The following is a 17526-nucleotide window of genomic DNA, read 5'->3' as shown; positions in this document are numbered from 1 at the left end:
GCGATCGTCTCTGGAATTGGCTTGGGAGTCCAGGAGGTCTCAATTTCTAGCTGGAGGGCTGATGAGATGGCTCAGCTGGTAAAGGCACTTGCTACCAGATTTAATAACTACAGTTTGATTCCTGGGACCCACAGGGTGGAACGTGAGACCTGACTCCTGCAAGTTGTTCTCTAACCTATACACACGAGGTTGGGGCATACACAGAATGGCATGGGTCAAAGGGGCACATGGCTCAGCACCTGGGTGTGGATACCTCAACCCACGTAAAAAACTGAGTATCTCAGCGTGTATCTGTAACAACAGCAGTGGGTGGGTGGGAGACAGGCTCCATATCCCTGGAGCTTGCTGACTAGCCAGTCTAGCTGAATCAATGAGCTCCAGGGTCAGTGAAAGACCTTGCCTCAAAAAAAAAAAAAAAAAAGGAGAACAATTGAGAAAGACTTCTGACATCAACCTCTGGCCTACACACACACACACACACACACACACACACACACACGAGAGAGAGAGAGAGAGAGAGAGAGAGAGAGAGAGAGAGAGAACACAAAAACAGTTTTAAAAATTAGTGAAAACAGGGGTTGGGGATTTAGCTCAGTGGTAGAGCGCTTGCCTAGCAAGCATAAGGCCCTCAGTTCAGTCCTCAGCTCAAAAAAAAAAAAAAAATAGTGAAAGTGTCTAAATAAAGCATGGGCAGTCAGTTAATAGTACTGACGATGGTTCACTATGCTATAGTAAGAAACTGGGTATGTGGAAATTATTGGTACTGTGCTAGTTTTCTGTAACCCTAGTTATTCTAAAAGTCTCATCTAGAAGACCAGCCTCCAGGGCTCGGCCCACAATGATTCTAGTCCCAATAGTGTGGTGTGGTGCTGTATCTCTTCTTTACTGCACTTTACTGATTAGCTAGCAGAGAACATTTGAGGAAAGTGTTATGCGAGTTGGGTGTTAGTGACAAGGAAGGGCAAAAGACAGCTTCCCCTGACCCTTTCCCATTGAACACTTGTCTGAATGTCCTTATGCCCATCACTGTATTCTGACCACAGAGCTGGTGAGTCTGGATGGCCACAATCAATTCTAGTTCCACTTCCATTTGCTGCAAGGCATCATCTTTTTGGAGCAAGTGCTATGCAGCAATAGATGACTATATATCCTCAACCCATAAAGCCATGCTTGCATTTCCACTCTTGGAGTTGGGTCCCTCAGAGCAGAGCAGTGGAGTGCTCACTGCATAGCCATGCTCAGGTCACTGGGAACACCCACCAAAAAGTGCATTTCCTCACTTACCAGCCACACATATTGGGAAAACATGTTCAAGCAGGAAATCAATTTGTAGATTACTAGCAAGGAAGAGGGGCAATTCTGGTTCCTGGACTGCCCTGCCTACCCTCTCAAATGGCATCTCATCAGCTCCAAAATAAATTCCCTCCCTGCCTTTAATCTTTAGGTGAGACGTGGTCCCTTGCCAAAACCTTCTCTGTAGTGCTGGTATGGGGCCTTGAGACACAGGAGGTGAGGCAGGGCTCCTCTCTGTCCTCTTGCAAGCTGAGGCTGGAGCAGAGGTTCCTGTCCTTACATGGGCTGCAGCCAAGGTGCCATTCTGCTCGCTGTCATTGCAGGTTGAGCAGCTGCATGCACACGTTTTTCTGGCCTCAGTCTAGCCACCCTCCACTATCATGGCCAGAGCATGCCTCATCACCACCTTCTCACCTGTGTGCCCATTCACAACTGCTACAAGTCCTCTCCTAAAATGAAGCTCTATGAGGAAGGGGCTTTTCTTCTGTGTATGTGTTCCCATCTACAGCCTGGGAACTGCTGGTATATGCTGCTCAATGGAGAACAGCTACCTGTACCCACCTTCTCCCCTCTCTCTGCTCACCTCCTGGCCCCAGCTGTGGCCCTGAAGCTTTGGCAGAGCACACAGGCTAGAAATCTGTAAAACAGCTGTTTAAGAACCCAATTTAATAAGATACAAGCAGATACATAAAAAACACACCTAACAATATACAGTCATTGCAAGACTAGGGATGGTGGGAATGCAGGGAGGCCTCACCCAGAGGAGGGCCCAACTCACTGGATCTCAGGTGTCCTCACTGATTCTCTCTAACCAATGTCAATCCCATGCCTACAGCTCAGATCTAAAAGCCACCTAGACCAAACCTTCTGCCTACCAGGGTCCCTTGCTCCAAGTGAATGGGACTGCAAATATGCAACTATTAACCAGGAAAGAATGGAGCCTCTGGTCACCCACAAGACTTCAGAGCTACCTGTGACAGCTTCTGCCTGTTTGTGTCCAAATGCCAGCCAAGCTTGCTAACAAAGCTGAGCATTTAGAGGACAGAGAGGGTAAGGGTGCCCCAAACACTTCTGAGAGACCCAGGGCACTGGCTCAGGGCTGGATCCTCCCTCCCTGCAAACCAGCTTCCAGCAAGGAGTCACCACTGCAGGGGGCCCATGTCAGCCCCTAGCTCCTCCTCTTCCTCCTCCTCTTCCTCCTTCAGTGGGTAAGGCTTCACAGGCCACTTGACCCTGACAGGTTCCACATGCTCCTGGAGGCGGTGGCGCTTCATGTGGGCATTCCGACTCTTGATCTTGTCGAACACTCTGTGGAGTCACAGGATGTGAGACAGCACCAGAGGAGCTTGGGAGGTGAGGCAAACAAGAGGGTGGAGGTCCAGAGGGAAGGCTGGTACCTCTCACACTCTCTGCAAGGGAACACGCCTTGGCTCTCCACACTCCCTGGAGGCTCAGGGGTATGCTTGGGGGCTGCACTTGGGCTGGAATGAAGGATAGACTCCCTCCTGTAACTCTTGGTCTTTATCTTTAACTCAGGAGTTGGGCGGTGGGTGGGTCTCTCCCGAGGGCTGCAAGTGACCTGCAGAAGGGGTAAAGATGACTTAAGACACTAGTGTGGAAACATGTCCTCTGCAGGGAGACCTTCCCTTGGGAGCCTCTACCACCCTCTGGCTGGACCACAGATGCACCCAGGCCACTCCTTCATGCATCCTCTACCTTGTCTTCAGTCCTTTCTACCTCATCCAGCTCTCTCCTGCCCCTCTTCTCCAGCCCAGGAGCTCGGCCACAGTCAAACTTAACCATCTTTTTCCAGATGTAGTAGTATTCAACACACTGTGCTACACTCTTAGTCTGGATCTGGTGGGAGAAGACATAGAAGCAGGCTGTGGGCAGTACCTGACATGAGAAATCTCTTCCCTAACACCTCTGCCCATGGCTGGGCAAAGGCAGGAACCTTGGTCCTTCTAGGTGGTGAAGGATCCAAAATGAAGCTACACAGTAGCCACCAGCACTAAGTCCAGCATGCTTCTTCCCTGTAGGAAGACACAAAGACCCACAGGTGAGGAGGCTCACTGTGATGTTATAGCAGGCAATAGCCACATTTAGTGAGATTGTGACTAACACAGAATGTTCTTCCTCTGTGGTGAGCACACAGCCACCACAACTAAACAAAGCCTCAGAAGCCCTCCAGGGAAAGTAACCACATGAGAAGGACAGCTCTGAGTGCTATGGAGTTGAGAGTACTCAGGCCCAGCCACTTGCTCTTGTTAAAATATGACTCCTGGGTTGAATGTGGTGGTGATGTCTTTAATCCTCTGGAGGCAGAGGCAGCATGATCTCTGAGAGTTCCAGGCCAGCCAGATTATATAAAGTGACTCTGTCTCAACAAACAAACATGACTTCTGAAGCTAGGTACAGTGAGTGATGTGGGACTGTAATCCAGATCTCAGCAGGCTGAGCAGGAGAATTGAAGAGTCTGAGGCCAGCCTGGGCTACACAGCAATGCTTTATCTCAAGAAAGAAGAACCTGGTGGGGGTGGGGGTGGGGGTGAGGGTGGGGGTGGGGGTGGGGGTGGGGAGGCACTCACAAAACAGAGAGCTGGAAGTAGGACCTAGTGGTAGAGAGATTGCTTACTACAAAAGAGGATGTGGGTTCCCTTCCCAGCACAAGAAGACAGGGAGGAGGAAGGAGGTAGGAAGGAAGAGAAAGCTGAGAAAGCTGAGCTGCTCAAAAGGAAACTTTCTCAAGAAATTAACTGATCGGTGAATGCCAGAACACACTTTATCTACATGAACCTGAAACTGCTTGTGTGTTGTCGAAAACTAGGAGTCAAGGCAGCATATCTTCTGCTTAGGTAACAGTACCAAATTAAAAAGAAAAGGAAGCTCACTTCTGCTCCTGAACAAGATAAAGCAACAGGAGCAAATTCACCTTCCGGCCAAAAAACAATGAAAAAAACAATGCTGGGAAGGACAGTGAACTCTGAGAGCAGACTTTGTACATGACACTCACAACAGCTTCATTTTATAATTGCCCAAACTGGGAACCACTTAAATGTCCATCAAGTGATAAATAATTAAATACAACTGTGGTACATCCATGAAGCAGAGTATTATTTAGCGGCAGCTAAGATGAACTATTAATAAATTCAACACAAAGGAACTTCAAAGTAAGTATGCTGAGTATAAGCAGCTAGACGAAGTGCTGACTACCCTAGTCATACAAAACATCAGAGAGTGCAGACTTTCTTATGGATCAGGTTGACCAGGGATATGGGAAGAGGCTCGGTGGCATGTGTACTAGCTGCCAGAAAGTAGGAGGTACTGGGCATCACAGAGAAGATTGCTGTCTTGCCTGTGGTCAAAGTACCATGGGTACACACATATGTAAACATACTCAGCCTTGCACATTGTTTATGTGTAGTTTAGAAGAAATGGGGCAGTGGTTGCACACACCTTTAATCTCAGTCCTCAGGAGGCAGAAGCAGGCAGGTCTTTGTGAGTTCCAGGACAGCCAGAACTACACAGACAGACCCTGTCTCAAAAACCCAAAAACAAAAAACAAAACAAAACAAAACCAAACAAACAAACAGAAAACCATCACCACCACCAAAAACAAACCCAGAAGAGAGCATTAGGTTGTATGTTCCTGTGTGTTTCAACACATGCACACAGGATAAATCAGGACAGATATAGACAGCAAGTGCTGAGCTGGAGTGATCAGCACTTACTGGCCAGAAGCAGGGCATCAGCAGGAAACCTGAGGTAACAAGCTGCTTACAAGGTGCTAAGTGTGCTGTAGGCAGGTGAGGGGCAGTCCTGTGAGGCGGAGCTTGCTGCCCTAGCCCTCTGTTATCTTACCGTCTTGTGTATCAGGTAAAAGTCCTTCTTGTGGGCACAGAATGCCTTCTTGAAGAGCCTCTTTTCCATGGGGGTCCAGATGTCTGAACCTGCCAGGGAGCACAGCCAGGGAAGGGAGGTTTTCCTCAAGGGACACAGTCTGACTGACATGTGGACCACATGTTTTAGCACTGTCATTAAGAGCATTGATAGTGTACTAATCTCAGACAGTCTTCCCAAATCCCACAAAGCTGGAGTCTCACTATCCTCATGTTACATATGTGGGCAACTGGTTGGGGCCTTGGTGGCCAAGGGTGGGTCGGCCCAAGCTGCCTGGCTTTGCTGTGCTCAGCTGCACAACCTGAGTCCATATCCCTTGACCTGGTCAGGAACGCTAATCTTGCTGGGACGAACTCTGAGGGAACAATGCAACAGGGCTGGTGGGGTCTAGTGAACTCAAGGCAGTGCCTGCAGAGTACCTCTGGAAAGAACAGGCCCCTTCATAAAGTCAGGCAAATGCCCTGAAAAGAAGGTCAAGGGGTAGAGGTAGAGGTGGAGTTTGCTAGGCCTCAGTATCAAACAGCCCTTTCTCCAGTTACCTGTGTAGCGATAGTCAGCTAGCGGGTGAGTCCGGGGCTTCTGGGGTCCTCTGAGCAACAGAGTCTCCAGGGCAACCTAGAAGGACAGCAAATGTGGGCCACTCACAGGGCATGGGAAGTGGGGACTGCCTCCATTCTTCTTTCATTGAAAAAACAAATGTCTCTAAAGTCATCTGGTTCAAGTGCTTGGTCCTTGGGCTGGTGGACAGTCTGTGGGCCCATGATCACCTCACTGAGCACCCCTATGAATGCCATCTTTGCCTTCAAACTATGACTTTTTCCACGAAGGACACAGTTTGTGGGTTTATGAGGCATATACTCCTGCTCCTCCAGAGCCTGCTGCCTAGAAGAGTGCCATCCCACCTAGCACTACATTTTATTTTCTCTTCTGCACTCCTTGTTGGGGTGCTTTTACCTTTTAGCAGTGCTGGGGATGGAGCCTGGGTCTCACATATGAGTTACACCACTAGCTTTTGACTTTTTGAGACAGAACCTCATACTGTAGCCCAGGCTGTTCTCAAACTTAGTATCCTTCTGCCTTAGCCTTCCAAGTGCCGGAGGTACAGGTGTGAGTGAATGCATTCTTCAGCCAATACACTTACAAACAAAAATTGTCTCTTATAAGCCCTTGTAAGAACCAGACATGGACTTTCTAGGGTCTGGTACAAAATGAAAATGAGAATTTCCACTGGGTAGCTCACACCTTTAATCCCAGCACTCTGAGTTCAAGGCCAAACTGGTCTACAGAGCAAGTTCCAGGACAGCCAAGGCTACACAGGGAAACCCTGTCTTGAAAAACCATAAAAACAAAACAGGATTTCCACTCAGAAAGTCTGAAGAATTCCCAGATGAGGACAATGAAATATTAAATCAAAGACAGAGCCCTAACATGATTGACCTCCAGTGGGTGTTCAATACACATGTGTCAGGTATTGCCTCTCAGCTTGGCAGAAAGCATGGCCCAGGATTGAATCTCAGGTCTTGAACACTGGTCCTCTTGTGCTGCCCCGGAATCCCTTCTCTCAGAGGAGTGGCTCTCAACCTTCCTAATGTTTTGACCCTTTAATACAGCTCCTCTTGTGGTGATCCTCAATCATAAAATTATTTTTGTTGCTACTGTTATGAATTGTAGTATAAACATCCATGTTTTCCGATGGTCTTAGGTGACTCCTGTGAAAGGGTTGTTTGAACCCCCCACAAAGGGGGCCTTGACCCACAGGTTGAGAACCACTGTCCTGGAGCCTTCACTAATTGACAAATCCTGTAACTGAGTAGCTTTCACTCTCCTACTCTGCTATGCTGGCCTCAAAGGGCTGCAAACATGGACCTTCACCTTCCCTCAGACAGGTAATCCAAGGCCCAGAATGCCCAGCCCCAGGAGTGCAGGATGCTGAGGGTCTCACCTGAACACTGCCCTGGGCTTCATGCAGGCAGTGGAGGGCAAGCTCTAGGTTGGTGCCCCCTCCTGGCATCACACTGGAGCATGCCACATTGCAGAGCTCTATCACTGTGGTTCCAGCAAAGCCCAAGAGCATTAGGAAGAAGAAATGGAATCAGGCCATGCCAGGGAGGTAGCCTTCCTCTTAGCACAGGGGCTCCTGGTCAACTCCCCTTTACTTACATCCCCATAGAGGGCAGGCTAAGTAAATGGAATAAGGAGGAACAATAGGAATTCAGGCAAGTGAAAGGTGGGGCAGGGTGATGCAATGTGGGAGAGAGATGCTGGGCTGAGGGCACAATTCCTGGAGTTGGATGGGGAAGGAGGGGTCTTGGGATCTGACCCAAAGCCTCAGCCACCTCTGTCCTGGGTCTCTGGGTTGGTCATCACATCTCCCCATGGCTTCCAGACCAGAGAAGCTACATTCTCATCCACTCTGGCCAGCGGCCTCTCCTGAAGTTCTGGGATCTCCACCTGAAATCTGCTTCCTACGTTGATGTGTCTGAAATGAGGCCACATACACATACCTTTATCACCCAACTGACACAGGCATTTCAGAACACTCTTCCTGTCTTCTTCATCTTTATTTCTGAGTTCTGGCCTTGGATGCCTCTCCTGGGGTCCAGGACAAGGAGCTACTTGCTGACACTGACCACCTGTGTCCAGCCACATCCCATAAGTGCTCTACCCTCCTACACTAAGCTGTCACCACTTCTCTCTAGAAGCCCAGGTCCCCCACCCCAAGCTCATCTGTGTGAGTTCAGACAGAAGCAACACAATGGGAACTCTTGACCTATTCCTGGAGAAGCCCACAACTTCTCCAGAGCATCTGCATCTGGCCTACCCTCCCTGGGAAAACAAGTCTGGAAAAGAATACTTTGGAGCCCAAGCTGATGAAAGCCCCCTCACTAGAAGGACCTGGGCACAAAGTGTCCCAACTCACGGTTCGATGCTGATTTTGGTGTCATCCTTCACCACACAGATGCCAAAGGAGCTGTCCACTTGGTCTAGAAAACATACAGGGAAGAGCCTCAACAAGACTGACCTGATAGGACCCTCAGGACCTTCCACCTGCCTTTGTGGACATAGAAGAAAACAAAGCTGTAAGGCTCCAGGGAGGGGAAAGATTTCTGAAAAAGCAGAGGAAGAAACTCAGTAATTTAAAACAAAACCAAACAAAAACTATTTTCCTGGCATGGTGATGAGTTCAAGGCCAGCCTGGTCTACATAGTGAGTTACAGGACAGCCAGGGTTACATAGACACTGTTTTGGGGAAAACAACCAACCAAACAAAAAACTGATGAGGCTGGTGAGATGGCTCAGCTGGGAAGATGTCACTGAGTCTAAAGAGCTTAGATCAATCTTTGGGGCCCATATGGTGGAAACAGAACTGACTGTTGCAGGTTGGCTCCTCACCTCACATGTGTACAGACAGACAGACACACACACATATACACACAAATAAATAAATAAATAACTATAAAAAACTGATAAAAACCACACACAGTTATTAAACAAGTAAGTTAACATGCTAGTGAGACTGCTCAGGGGGTAAAGGCACTTGCCCTAGACCCTGACAACTTTGATTCACTTCCGAGGACCCATATAACTAAAGAAGAGAACTGACGCTCACAAGTTTCCTTTTGACCTACACATGTGGCACCCATAAACATATGCTCAAACACATAGAATCAATCAATACATGTAAGATTTAAAAATTAAAAGGGGGGGTGGAGAGATGGCTTAATGGTTAAGAGCACTGGCTGCTCTTCCAGAGGACTCGGCTTCAATTCCCAGCAACCACATGGCAATGCACAGATAGATGTCTGTGGCTCCAGTTCCAGGGTATCCAATGACCTCACATGGACACACATGCAGGCAAAGCACCAATGCACATAAAATAAATAAATCTTTTTAAAAATTAAAAAAAGCCTTGATTTCCTTTTGATAAGACTGAGAGTCCATGACTCCTAAGCAAGCTTGATTTTCTTCCCCATAAGCTCCTGGCTTCAGTACTAAAGCTCATTCCCAAAGACGCCACATGAAGATGAGGCTACCTCACAACACACAGTTCATAGGCTTAAGAAATTGCAGAAGGGTCAGTTAGATGGCTCAGTGGGAGAAGGTGTTTGCTGCCAAGCCTGATGACTTGAGTTTGATCCCTAGGACTTATGTGGTGGTAGAGAAGAACTGATTCCTACAGGTTGTTCTCTGACCTCCACATGTGCTCCACACAAATAGATGTGATTTGAGAAAATGAATTTTAAAAACTGTGCAGTTTAAAAACGCAAGGAAATTAAAATGATGAATTCCCATCAGAGAATGACTTTAAGAGGTGGAAATTCTGGAGTTAAAAAGTACAGTGACCAAAGTTAAACTCAACAGGTTTGGCTGAGTTGGTAGAAAGAAATGATCAACAAACCTGGAGGTGAATGAATAACGAACTGAAGAGGGAAAAGAATGGAGAAGGGTGGACACCACTGAACACTGAAACCACATGCAATGGATGCACCAGGCAGAGAAGAGCAGGGAATGGAAACATATTTAAAGAGAAAATTGTAGAAGGTCCCCTAGATTTGGTGAGAAACAATATGCACATCCAGGAAGCACAGTGATTCTAAATAGGACAAACACAGAGGCAAAGGTTCAAATTTCAAAAGCAAAATGAGAAAAACAAAACAAAAACAAAACCACCTCACCCTACGCAAGGGAAGTTCAGTAAAACTTACAGTAGACTTTTTGTGAAATTGGTGGTCAGAAGGTAGGGGCACATATGCTGAAAATAAATGTCAAACAAGTCTTATGCCAGAAAGTGAACCATAAAAAGTAAAATGATCCGGGTGGTGCTGGCGCATGCCTTTAATTCCAGCACTCAGGAGGCAGAGCCAGGTGGATCTCTGTGAGTTCGAGGCCAGCCTGGTCTATAAAGTAAGATCCAGGACAGGCACCAAAACTACACAGAGAAACCCTGTCTCAAACAAAACAAAAAAACAAAACAAAAGTATCCCAGATTTAAGGAAAATTGAGAAAAATCTGTTGCTACCAATCTTGGCTTCTGAGAAGTATTGCAGGAGGATATTCTTCACCCTTGGGAGAAAGACTGAGACATCCCACAGCCCAGATGGAATCTGAACATGATGGAGTGAGGGAAGCCAAGCATAAGGAACCACATACTGACTCCATGTGTTTGAAACCTTTCAAGCAGCCAACCCTACAGAGAAAGAAAGTGGATGAAATCAGCCCAAACCTGGGCAAGAGGATGGGAAAGGAGTGGTGGCAGAGAATGGAGTTTCTTTCTTAGGTGAGAAAAATGCCTGAAAAGCAAATATACAATGATGGTCCTGTATCGTTACTAAGAACCACTGAGCCATTATACAGTTTAAAATGATAAGTTGTGGGGCTGTAGTGATAGCTCAGTAGTTAAGAACACTGATTGTCGGGCAGTGATGGTGCATGCCTTTAATCCCACCACTTAGGAGTCAGAGCTAGATCTCTGTGAGTTTGTGACCAGCCTGGTCTACTGAGTGAGTTCCAGGACAGGCACCAAAACTACACAGAGAAACCCTGTCTCAAAAAACCAAAAACAAACAAACAAACAAACAAACAAATAAAAGAGCATTGATTACACTTGCAGAGAGCCTGAGTTCAGTTTCCCTTACACCCACCTGTAACTTTAGCCCTAGGGGATCCAAAGCTCCTATCTAGACTATACAAGCACCTCCTCTCAAATGTACATATAATACCCTGAAACACACACACACACATACACACACATACACACACACACACATACACACACATACACACACACACACAATTAAAAAAAATTAAGCTAAGCATGGTAGTGCATACTTTTAATCCCAGCTCTCAGGAGGCAGGGGCAGGCAGGTCTCTTCAAATGTGAGGCCAGCCTGCTCTACACAGTGAGCTCCATGCTAGCCAAGACTACATAATGAGACTTTTTTTCCTTAAAACAAACAAGGATAAATTGTAGAATGAGAATTGTATGCCTTAAAGCTACTATACCCTTTTTTTTTTTGTTTTTTTTTTTGGTTTTTTTTTCAAGACAGGGTTTCTCTATGTAGCTTTGTGCCTTTTTCCTGGAACTCACTTGGTAGCCCAGGCTGGCCTCGAACTCACAGAGATCCACCTGCCTCTGCCTCTGCCTCCCGAGTGCTGGGATTACAGGCGTGCGCCACCACTGCCAGGCTCCACACTCTTAAAGTGAAGTACTGGCAGAGATGATTACTCAGGTAATTATAAAAAGGCAGTGTAATCGTTGCAGTTTATCTTCTTTTTCTAATTAATTTAAAGATCAGCCACATAAGGCAATGTATATTATGGGCCTATACCATTTAGAAATATATGTTACAGTAACAGTACAAAGGAGCACAACTGTGCTTCTGTGGGGATGGTCCAGTCAGTGAGAAGACCTCAGCTCAATTCCCAGAACACTTACAGAATAACAACAGAAAATGAAACAAAACAAAAAGCCCCATGTGTCATGGTGCATATTTGCAACCCCAATGGTGGAGAGGCAAACAGAGTCCCTAGGCCCACTGGCCACCCAGCCTACTCTGCTGGATGAGCACTAGGCCAGTGAAAGATCCTCTCTCAAAAGAAAGAGCCATGACAGTCAGGGTTGTTGTCTAGCCTCCACATACATGTGCACCTGTATACACCTTAGAGTGCATACACACATACAAAAGAATAGCTAGCACCTGATGGTAACAGGCTCACAGGAATTACAGAAAAGACATGGGTGTCAACGAAGGGTAAGGCAAACGCTGCAGGCAGTGCTTGCTTGCTTCTATTCCCTTGGCTTCATGTGACCAGATCTATAATATTGTGTGTAAAGTAGTGAGGACAACAGTGAAGAATGGGGTCTACTGACACATCTGCTTAGGAAAAGCCCATCAGATGGAGAACACAGTGTCTCTGCTCTTCACCATTACTACACGAGCATAAAGCTGAATGGATTATGCTAAGGAAAGATGTCTGCTGTGCAATACATGGTGGCATGTGCCTGCCACTCCACCACTTTGGAGACACAGGTAGGAGGATGGTGAGTCCCAGGCCAGCTTGGGCCGTATAGAGATCCTATCTCAAAAAGCAATAAGCAAAGATACGTGAGACACGCGCTCACAAAAATGACACAAAGTGCAATAAGACCTAAATAAACAGGAAGATGGTCCATCATGGATAGAAAGGAATAAATTATTTAGGATGGTAATACTTTCCAACTTATCTACATATTAAACAGAATAATCACCACTCATCCTAAAATTCTACAACAATGCAATGAGCCTGTCGCAGCTAAAACAATCCTGGAAGACAGAACATGGGAACTCAAAGACACCTATTTAAGAGCTTACTACACAACTACAGTGGTCACAGCACTGTGGTACTAGCATAAGAGGAAGCATGCAGACCAACAGAAGAGAACTAAGGAGCAAACCCATCCACTGCTGGTTAATGGGGTTACATGTCTGTAGTTGCAAATGTATGCAGCTAAGCATGCAAGTGCATGTGCGCACGTGCGTATGCGCGCGTGTGTGCGTGTGTGCATGTGTGTGTGTATGTGTAGCCCAGGGGTAAATGTCAAGTATTGTTCCTCAGATATCTCCCACCTTGATTTTTGAGACAAGATCTCTCACCGGCCTAGAGCTCACTAGGTAGGCTGGACTGGCTGCCAGGCAAGCCCCAGGGATGCACCTGTCTCCCTAGTGCTGGGATTACAAGTGCATGCCACTGCACTCAGCGTTTCTTACATAGGCTCTGGGGACTGAGCCCAGTCTTTGTGCTTGTGCAGCAAGCACTTGATCAGCTGAGCCATCTCCCCAGCCTTGGTCACCCGATTTTAATAACGGTGCCTAAAACAATTCAGTTGGAATGATTCCCAGAGAAGCACAGTTGTGCTCCTTTGTACTGTTACTGTAACATATATTTCTAAATGGTATAGGCCCATAATACACATTGCCTTATGTGGCTGATCTTTAAATGGAGCAAGCGGAATCCATGCAAAATAATGAACTTTGATACTTACCTCACACAATATCCAAAAGCTAATTGGAAACTGACTAAAGATGTAAATTTAAGAGGCAAAATTAGAGGCTGGAAAGATGGCTCAGAGGCTAAGAGCACTGGCTGCTCTTCCAGTACCCACATGGCAGCTCACACCTGTTTGTAACTTCAGTTCCAGGGGATCTGACACTCTCACACAGACATACATACAGGCAAAACATCAATGCACATAAAAGTAAAAAATCACTTTAAAAAGATTTTTAAAAAAGAGTCAAAATTAAACTCCTGAGGGGCGCACTGTGAGACTGAGGCAGGAGGGGTGCAAACTCAAGGCCTGCCTGGGCTACAGAGAAAAGGAGAGTCCCTTTATGACCTCGTGCTAGCCACCTTGTCCCATAAAATACCTGGAACACAAACTGCCAAGGGGCTCCCAGCAACGCTTGCCACTAGTAACTGTCAGGACAACACAAATCCAAACACAGCAAGAAGCACCTTTCACCTAACAGGACGGTTTGAAAGAAGCACAGTCTATAAGTGCAGGCAAGGAGCAGAGGTATCAGGACTCCCCTGGATTGTTGGTGGGAATCCAAAATGGGACAAATACTCTGACACACAGTATGGCAGTTTAGAAAGTTAAATAGAATTTCCATGTGACCCAGCACTTCATTTCAGATATTTTTACACAAAATGAATTAGTATATAGACTCCCCACAGGAAATTGTTCACAAATGTTCTTACAGCATTATTTACAATAGCCAGAAGGAAAATAATACCCATACCCATCAACTGATGATAAAAGAAAAAAGTGTGGTCTAGCCATCCAGTAGACTATTACTCACCAAGAAAAAGAAAGCTCTAATATATGCTACCACTTGGTAAACCCTGAAAACGTCAAACTAAGTAAAACGGGTGAAACATAAAAGTCTGCAAGTGTATGATGTCATTTATATGAAATACTAGCACAGGCAAGTCTATAGGGACAGGAAGTAGATGAGGGGCTTCCTGAGGCTAGAAGGTGCATAGGACTGTAGGGATGATAGCTGGGAGGGTGGTAGAGCTGCCAGGAGTACAGGTTTCTGGGGTGGTAAAGCCCTTTAAAGATAGCATGCAGGGAGGCTCAGAGCCCTGAGAGCAGCTTCAAATTACAAGTTTGAAATGGCCGGTCTGCATGGCAGGCATGCATAGTATGTGCCTCTGTCTCTATACAGTGGTTATGAAAACAAACAGAGGGATTATTGAGCTAAATGGCATCTATGTGTTCTTTCTGGCTGTTTGAAAAAAAAAATCTAGAAGGTTCTTATCCAAGAATGGTCTTGGTATGTTTCTGAATAGCAGCACTGCGTCCCCCAGAGCAGGCACATACAAGGTTGGAAAGAATGGCTGGACCAGATACCACAAGATGATGTGATTATGGGCCATAGGAGATGCACCCTAGCCTGGATCAGAGTCATGCTCTGGCCTCACTCACCAAACACAGGGCTGATGAGATGGGGCCCAGCCCGGGACGTGGAGCAGAGGGTGTTGAAGTACAGCCCAGAGCCCTCCCGGATGGGGCTGAGCATGGGCGGTGGTGTGTAAGGAGAGCATTGAAACAAGCCCTTCAGGAGGTGGTCCACCAGGAACACAGGAGAGCGTAGGCAGCTTTGGTGGCACCCTCCTGGGCCTGGCTCCCCAAGGGCAGAGGGTGCAGGAGGGGCAAACAGGGCCTTGGGCTGGGGCCGCTTCTTCCGCTTTCTGTTCTGGCTGCTCTCCTTGCTGTCTCTCTCTTCCCCGTCTTTCTCTTGTCCCTGATGAGGAGAGGATAGAACCACAGGTGTCACCTGAGGCCACCTGCTGTACAAACTCAGTCTTTAGCTTGTTCAGGGATGGGGAAATGGGGCTGGTCATGGTGACAGAGGGAAACAGGATACTTATGCCTGCCATTGCCATACCCAGGCCTTAGCATAGAGGCTGAGCAGAACTTTCTGCTCACAGCCCAGCCCCACCTGAGCCAGAGCTGACCAACACACTGAGTACAGTGAGATCCCGAGACCCAGAGCCTCCTTACATACTCACATAGTGATGTATGGGCAGTGCAGTGGTTCAAGTGACAAGCATTCCAAGAATGAGGGTCAGATACAGGGTGCATTGGTGCACACCTTTAATCTCAGTACACAGGAGGCAGAGGCAAGTGGATCTCTGTGAGTTCAAGGGTAGCCTGGTCTACATAGCAAGTTCCAGGTAAGCCAAGGCTATATAGAGATCCTGTTTAAAAAAAAAAAAACCCAAAAAAAACAAAAAACAAAACCCCAGAAAACAACAAAAATACATATAAAAATAAAAAAAGAATGGGAGCCAGAGACATAGTATTATGGTGTGACAAAATAAAAATGTATTCTCACAGATGCCAGTGGCTCTTATGAGCCAACAGTAGCCTAGCACTGACACAGGAACTTCAGTCCAGGGCCCAACAGTAAAGAGATGAGCTTCAGAGACCCATCACAATGACCCCTCACATCTTCCATTGCTCCTTCCTCCCTGCCAGCCTTCCTGCCTGGCCCCTCAGCCTTCCTCAGTTCCTGCTTCCCCCATATCCCAGCCCTGCAAACTCGGGGTCATTGCTATCTGGGGTCAGGGCCTGGCTGACAAGGTCAGTGCTGTCGCCAGTACTCAAATCGTTAGGCTTGACATGGGCTCAGCTAGTGTTAACTGTGAGTGCAAACCAAGGCTTCTAGAGTAAGGACTTCTGAGTGCTTCTGGTTTGGGGTTTTCCCAGGACTTCCACAGCAGGTGAGAAACAACACCTGGAGAAGCACCCACCTAGGTCATGTTCTCCAGCTGTGGCTATGCTGACCAAGGACATTCCCATCAGGCCTCAGTGCAAAACTGTGCCAAATACCTGAGCATGGCGAGTTGGCAGCTTTAAAAGAAAGAGCAGCCACGGAGAAGAAACTGCTCCTGATGATATAGAAAGGCCGGAAGGCTGGTGCAAGGGCCTGCACAGATGGTCCTGGCACTCATGTCACCCCCATCATCCCTGCCAGAATGCTGCCTTTAACCTGGATGGGTGATACTGCCCTTTCATCCATTCCCCAAAGTCTGTTCAACCCTGTACCACAGAAGTCTTTCACCTGCTGCTCCTGTTTCGCCCGAGGTGATGGCCACTGGTCACTGTGGAAACACATGTGGCTGCTCAGCCCCTTCTCGGTATAAAACATCTGGCTGCAATTCTTGCACACAAAAGTGCTCTTTGACTCCATCCAGTCTGTGGGACCCCCATTTGGCTGATGGCTGTAGGTAGAAAAGGCAGGGGGCAAGAATGGGAGGATGAGACTCTACCACTGACTGCTGCTTTTATTGTTGTTTTTCCTGTTTTGTTTGTTTGTTTGTTTGTTTATGTAACCCCAATCCACTGACAACTCTTACTAAACAATGACAATGGAAGACCATATTCAACTTTCCCAGGGCTGAAGTGTCCTCTGCAGGGCTGGAGGCATCTGGCATGGGCTTCTGAACTTACCATCCGCCTGTCAAGCTCTCTTCCTTCACTGGATGCGGGAGCCTGTAGATGTTTCCACCCTGGAGATGAGAGGATATCTGAGCCAGCAGAGCCCAGACAAGGGAATAAGAAATACGGCATTGGGGAAACCTGCATGATGGTGATTGGGCAATGGTGTCTAAGGCTTGACACTCAAGCAAGCAGAAAACCAACAGACACCCACTGGATTCATTGAAACTGAAAGCTTCGACGCCACAAGTATTCACACATAGTATATAAAGACACCCCACACAAAAGGAGAAAGCACTTGCAAGTCACATGTATGATGCACACATATGTACATATACACATATACATATATGTGTGTGTGTGTGTATATATATATATATATATATATGTATATATATATATATGTATGTATGTATAACTCTTTGCAAGTTAGTAAGATAACAGTCCCAAGTGGCCTACAAGCACATGGGAGGATGCTAACTTCGGCAGCGCCAGGGCATGACAGTGGTGGCAGCATAAGCAGACACCACTGTACATCCAGTGGGACTATGACAGCAAAGAGCATGGGGAAACCAGGGCACTTAGGCATGGCAGAGGTGCTGGAAGACAGTGCTGCTCTCTAGAAAGCAGTCTGGCTACTCTTTAAACATTGAGCAGAGATTCTAGGATCTGGTGATTCCAGTCCTAGGGTCTAGCCAAGAGAAATGAGAACATGCACCCACACAAAAGCTGCACACAGCCTTCCCAGCAGCGCACTCACAAGAGTAGAAGAGTGAAACGGTCCACTGATGACTGACCAAATAAAATCTGGCCGTCTATCCACTGGACTACTGCTAGGCCAGAAA

At 47.0% G+C, this 17526-nt stretch overlaps 1 protein-coding gene across 4 annotated transcripts in view; it reads right to left on the bottom strand.

Moving 5' to 3' along the window:
- Positions 1–1929: 1929 nt before the first annotated feature.
- The window catches only part of Znf541 (zinc finger protein 541), a 38402-nt gene continuing 22805 nt past the window's right edge, over positions 1930–17526 (bottom strand). For 3 of the 4 annotated variants that reach the window (XM_036206048.1, XM_036206058.1, XM_036206075.1), the window contains 11 exons: positions 16694–16770; positions 16305–16464; positions 14663–14981; positions 8114–8177; positions 7530–7672; positions 7136–7239; positions 5733–5808; positions 5155–5243; positions 3010–3150; positions 2691–2872; positions 1930–2601 (listed from right to left, as the gene is read on the bottom strand). In XM_036206048.1, the coding sequence (XP_036061941.1) occupies positions 2433–2601; positions 2691–2872; positions 3010–3150; positions 5155–5243; positions 5733–5808; positions 7136–7239; positions 7530–7672; positions 8114–8177; positions 14663–14981; positions 16305–16464; positions 16694–16770 (1524 nt within the window). In that variant the 3' untranslated portion in view covers positions 1930–2432. The remainder of the gene's footprint in view (positions 2602–2690; positions 2873–3009; positions 3151–5154; positions 5244–5732; positions 5809–7135; positions 7240–7529; positions 7673–8113; positions 8178–14662; positions 14982–16304; positions 16465–16693; positions 16771–17526) is intronic. The other variant, XM_036206066.1, reaches the window with a different exon arrangement.

This window comes from Onychomys torridus, chromosome 1, assembly GCF_903995425.1.
Source record: "Onychomys torridus chromosome 1, mOncTor1.1, whole genome shotgun sequence".
NCBI lineage: Eukaryota > Metazoa > Chordata > Mammalia > Rodentia > Cricetidae > Onychomys > Onychomys torridus.
The sequence above is the reverse complement of the archived record's forward strand: the minus strand, read 5'-3'. Positions and strand labels throughout refer to the sequence as shown.